Source organism: Pleurodeles waltl, chromosome 4_1 (genome assembly GCF_031143425.1).
Source record: "Pleurodeles waltl isolate 20211129_DDA chromosome 4_1, aPleWal1.hap1.20221129, whole genome shotgun sequence".
In the NCBI taxonomy this organism is placed as follows: Eukaryota; Metazoa; Chordata; class Amphibia; order Caudata; family Salamandridae; genus Pleurodeles; species Pleurodeles waltl.
In genome coordinates, this window is record NC_090442.1 from 116,816,856 (window position 1) to 116,822,328 (window position 5,473).

General features: G+C 41.5%; 1 protein-coding gene across 1 annotated transcript; it reads right to left on the reverse strand.

Moving 5' to 3' along the window:
• Positions 1 to 629: 629 nt before the first annotated feature.
• Positions 630 to 1,550, reverse strand: LOC138288472 (olfactory receptor 5AR1-like). Its single transcript, XM_069230028.1, has one exon. The coding sequence runs from the start codon at positions 1,548 to 1,550 to the stop codon at positions 630 to 632; it is 921 nt and encodes a 306-aa protein (XP_069086129.1).
• Between the last annotated feature and the right edge of the window lie 3,923 nt (positions 1,551 to 5,473).

Genomic DNA, 5,473 nt, shown 5'->3' on the forward strand with positions numbered 1-5,473 from the left:
GGCAGACAAACTATGAGGTTTTCAGTTTTCTTTTGAAGACAAGTAAGGATTTGAACATGTTGATGCTTGCAGGTAAATTGCTCCACACGAATGCTAAAACCCCACAAGATCCTTGTGTGGCTGTTGTCTAGATGGCAAATATTTTGTTTTCTAGTGTGACATTCTTGCAATTCCCCAGACTTTTCTAGGGTTGAGACCAGCATGTTTGATGGAGCAGATCAGATTTTTAGGTTTGTTGAGAGGTAAGGCATTTTACGTAATGCACAGAATCTTACATTGTTTTCTGGATCCTAAAACCAATAAAGTTGTTGAGAGTCACAAAAAGTATTTTCATTTGAAAGTATCTTCCAGTGAGCACCTCTTCAAATATATCTAGGTCTGATCCACGTATTGGTGAATGCCCATTCCTACCTTCTACAAGGATATCAGTAGTTCCAAATATTAAATGATTAAAGTAGATGCTGGCTCATATGCTGTGAACAGCACAGGTCTCAGGGGCTATCTAAAGTGCATAGGTCCATAAAGTAATCTGTTTGGCCAAGAAACATGGATATCGCCATTATCTCCAGGAATCTGTGATTATCAATCATGTCAAAAGCCATCCATGACATGAGACTAAAACTTGCCTTTCAGTGGACTAATTTTCTCAAGGCTCTTTTCACGTCATGGTTTCTAAGGCTGTAGATCATAGGATTTAACATTGGTATCATAACTGTGTAAAACAAGGACAACACTTTACTCTGGGTCTTGGAAGAGCTAGATTGTGGTTGCAGATACATGATGAAAATAGTTCCAAAGAATAAAGAGACCAGGGTGAAGTGAGAGGCACATGTTGAAAACGCCTTATATCGCCCTTTCAAAGACTGGATCCGCAGGATAGTAGAGATGATATAGCAATAAGAGGTGGTGATTATCCCACAAGATGAAATGCCAACAAAGGTCACAAAAATAAAAATGACCACCTCATTAGTGGTGGTGTCCGAGCATGACAGCTTCAGGAGTGGTGAGAAGTCACAGAAAAAGTGGTCAATTATGTTAGACCTGCAAAAATATAGACTAAAGGTAAGGATGGTTTCTCCTACTGCACTGAGAACACTCCAAAGATATGTGGCAACTGCAAAATGAACACATGTTTTCTGATTCATTATAACTGGATAAAGCAATGGTTTACAAATGGCTACATACCGATCATATGCCATCACCCCCAACAGGACACTCTCAGAATTACCAAACACAGTGAAGCAGAAGAGTTGAACAGCACAGCCAGAGAACGTTATGATCTTCTGGACAGAAATTAGGTTCATAAGCATATTAGGTGTGATTGATGAGGAATAACAGAGATCAACAAAGGAAAGGTTACAGAGGAAATAATACATAGGTGTGTGGAGGTGAGGATCAGTCACTATCAATAAACAAATGACTGAATTACCCAGAAGGGTTAAAATATAAACCAACATGAAGATTACAAAGAGCAGGACTTCTAGCTCAGAATTGGTTGTGATGCCCAGAAGAATGAACTCTGTCACTGAAGTATGATTCATACCTTCCATAACTTATTGCCGTTGACATCCTTGAATTGAAAACTCCATGCTGATCACTATTAACATTGCAGGTAAGAAAGAACATACCCATACTAGATTTTTCATTATCCATTTAAATTCCAAAAATGATAGAGCACAAACGTCCATTTAGAATGTAATTCTTACGTCAAAGGTATCTAGAATCTGAACTGTAAGGGACACAGAAGCAAAAATTCAACATTAGTTTAATTATTTTGAAACACAGACACAGGGATTCTGAAACAATGTTACATATTCTCCCGAAACAATTCAGGCTCTATTTAAAATAGTGTGTTTTAGGATCACATTATTCAATGCTTTTAATTCAAGAAAACATTAAAAAAAAAAATATTAAAGCATGACATTATTTCTTAACTGAAACTGTTAACTGTTGGATGTAAGGGAGAAAGTAATCTACAAAGTCCTATTCTTAGATATACTGTAAGTGTTACTAAAAACTTGGGTGAAACAAAATATCTTATTCCAGGTTGAGCACGGTGGATTTAAAGAAGGCTATTCTACAATCGACTATTGCCTTAGGCTATGGGTGATGGCTAAAAAGTCCATTGATTTGAGAGGCCAACTATTGTGTTGCTTTGTGGGCTTTAGGGCTGCTTTTGATTTTGCTGATCGTACGTTTCTGTGGGATATGCTGAGGCAGCTCTGTATCAGTAAGACACTACTTACACTCATCGAGTAGCTACACAGCCAGAATTAGGCCAGGGTGGTCTTAGTTACTGGATGGGCCCTATCGCAGAGAATTAAGATAAGGAACAGTTTACGGCAGGGCTGTGAAGAAAGTAAGGCCCAGATTTATATTCTGTTTGTGCTGAATTAGTGTAATTTTTTTTTACACTAATTCAGCGGGAACTTAAATCCATATTTATATTTTGACGCTAGACTAGTCTAACGTAAAAATATTGGAGTTAAAGTCATTTTTTAGATGCGTAAACCCACCTTGCATCAATGAGATGCAGGGTGGGTGTTCCGATCCAAAAGCTGACTCTAAGGCCTTTATCTTCCTGAGCAGAAATGGCGCACTGAAGAGAGGGGGGCCAAAATATTGGCGCTAAGCCATTATTTAACGCCTGGGTCAGTATAGGCGTTAGGGGACCTGTGGAACCATTTTCATTGTCAAACACAATGGAAAGAGCCCACCGGTGCCCTCCCCAAACCCCAGGAACACCCCCACCCCCACCAGAAGGACACCGGAGGATGGGAGACCCCATCCCAGGTCAGTAGGGTAAGTAGAGGTAAGTATTTTAATTTTATTTATTAAAGTGCCATTGAGGGACCCGAAATGGGCCTCCCTACATGGCACTGGGTGCAATGGCCATGCCCAGACCGTTGGGGTGGTGGGCATGACTCCTGTCTTTTATAAGACAGCAGTCATGTGGTATGGATGGTTTTGCATCAAAATGTTTTTGCGCCAAAATGGATGGGACTCTTGTCCCATGTTTATTATATGCTGACGATCGGGTAATAGTGGGCATGCCAGAAGTAGGTCTAAAAAAGAAATTGGACTCCGTCCATGGCTACCATCTAAGCAAAATACTAACAGTAGATAAAACTAAGATAATGGTGTTAGGGAAAGGAAGTGTTGTTTTAACTGGTATTTGGGCAAGGACAAAGTTGAGGTAATAAATAAATACAAATATCTTGGTATGTTGTTTGATGCCAAGTTCAATTGGAGGGATCATATTAACTCACTAAATATCACTGCTTTATCATTGGTATGAGTTTCAAAACATTTTAATCAGCAGTATGGAGGACCCTCTTTATACCCTATTCTGTTGTATTTTAATGCAATGGTCCATCTGCAGTTCTAATATGGGCTAGAGGTGCTATTGATAGTTGGCACATTAGATTGGAATCTGGAAGAGGGAAAATGTATGAAAAGACTCTTAGCGTCCATGATCCAGTCAATAAGGTTAGAATGCCACCTCATAGCATGGAGCTCCTTGGGGGCACAAGCCACACTGAAATTCTGGTCCAAACTTGGTATAGCAGAAACCTCTAAAATAATGCACCTCTGCAAAGCGGAGATAGAGAACACTGAAATAAGCTGGGCCTCTCAGGCATGAGATATGTTGAGTAAGTTCTGTGCTAAACTATTGCTAATGTCGGACCAGTTGAGGAAAGGGCCACTAATTCTAAGCAGAAGTTGCACAATATTACAATTAAAAGGGCTAGAGAGGAGGACCTCCTCTACTTGAGGGGTAAACCATCCATTCAGTTTATTTTTAAAGGGTGGAGCAACGAGGATCACATTTTATATATTGAGACTCTGCCCAGCCCAAGCTTAGGTATGCAGTATTAAAATGTCAGATTGGCCTCAACCCTTGCTTTGCAGATAAGAAGATAAAAGCAGTAATGAAAGATGAGCAGGACATGCGCACATGTGGGTTGAAGGTAAAATGGGATATGATACATATTCTATTGGGTTGTTTATGGTTTTTAGGCAACCAAAATTGTTTAAAACCATTTTTTATTATTTATGGACTATCTAATAGGGGGTAAGCCCTGAACCTAATGATAGATAGGAGATTTTTAAATGTTTTGTGTACAATAAGAAGTTTATTAATTGCAATACAGGAATTATTACCAAGCTGGGCAGATAGTCTTTAAGGAGATCGAAAAATGGATATTCACTTACCCCTATTTTACTCACTAGGTATATATTGCCGAACATGGGCCCATATTTATACTTTTTGACGCTAAACTGCGCTAACGCAGTTTAGCGTCAAAAAATGTAGCGCCGTCTAACGCCATTCTGAAGCGCCATGCGGGCGCCGTATTTATGGAATGGCGTTAGCCGGCGCTAGCAGACCGGCGCTGCCTGGTGTGTGTGGAAAAAAACCACGTAGACCAGGCAGCGCCGGCGTAGGGGGAAAATGGCGTTAGGGCGTCTTAAAATGGGGCAAGTCAGGTTGAGGCAAAAAAATCGCCTCAACCCGATTTGCGCCATTTTTTCGACGCCCAGACGCCATTTAAATGACTCCTGTCTTAGTAAAGACAGGAGTCATGCCCCCTTGCCCAATGGCCATGCCCAGGGGACTTATGTCCCCTGGGCATGGTCATTGGGCATAGTGGCATGTAGGGGGGCACAAATAAGGCCCCCCTATGCCACCAAAAAAAATAAAAAAAAATAAAAAATTATACTTACCTGAACTTACCTGAATGTCCCTGGGATGGGTCCCTCCATCCTTGGGTGTCCTCCTGGGGTGGGCAAGGGTGGCAGGGGGGGTCCCTGGGGGCATGGGAGGGCACCTGTGGGCTCATTTTGAGCCCACAGCCCCCTTAACGCCTACCCTGACCCAGGCGTTAAAAAGTGGCGCAAATGCGGGGTTTTTTGCCCCGCCCACTCCCGGGCGTGATTTTTGCCCGGGAGTATAAATACGACGCATTTGCGTCGCTGTCATTTTTTTAGACGGGAACGCCTTCCTTGCATCTCATTAACGCAAGGAATGCGTTCACGCAAAAAAATGACGCTATTTGCCCATACTTTGGCGCTAGACGCGTCTAACGCCAAAGTATAAATATGGCGTTAGTTTTGCGCCGAATTTGCGTCGAAAAAAACAACGCTAATTCGGCGCAAACGGAGTATAAATACGGGCCATGGTTTTTAACTATCTTTTATCTGTGTATGGCAGTCTGCTTTTTATGGGCAAGCGCAAAGTGCTCCAACCCATTCTGTAATCTCTCTTTGGGCTTCAAACCACACCCATGTCATGTCAGTCACTTACATTAGTTTGTGGGCTTGCCTTTTAATATCCGCTTGCTTTCATTTGTGAAAGGCATGCATACTTCATGCCTTTTCCGGTGTTTAGCCCACCTACACAGCACCGGTAAACTTCTAAAAACATACAAGGCTTGATGTTTTCAGCATGGTGTCTGGTCTACTTTATCTGTTT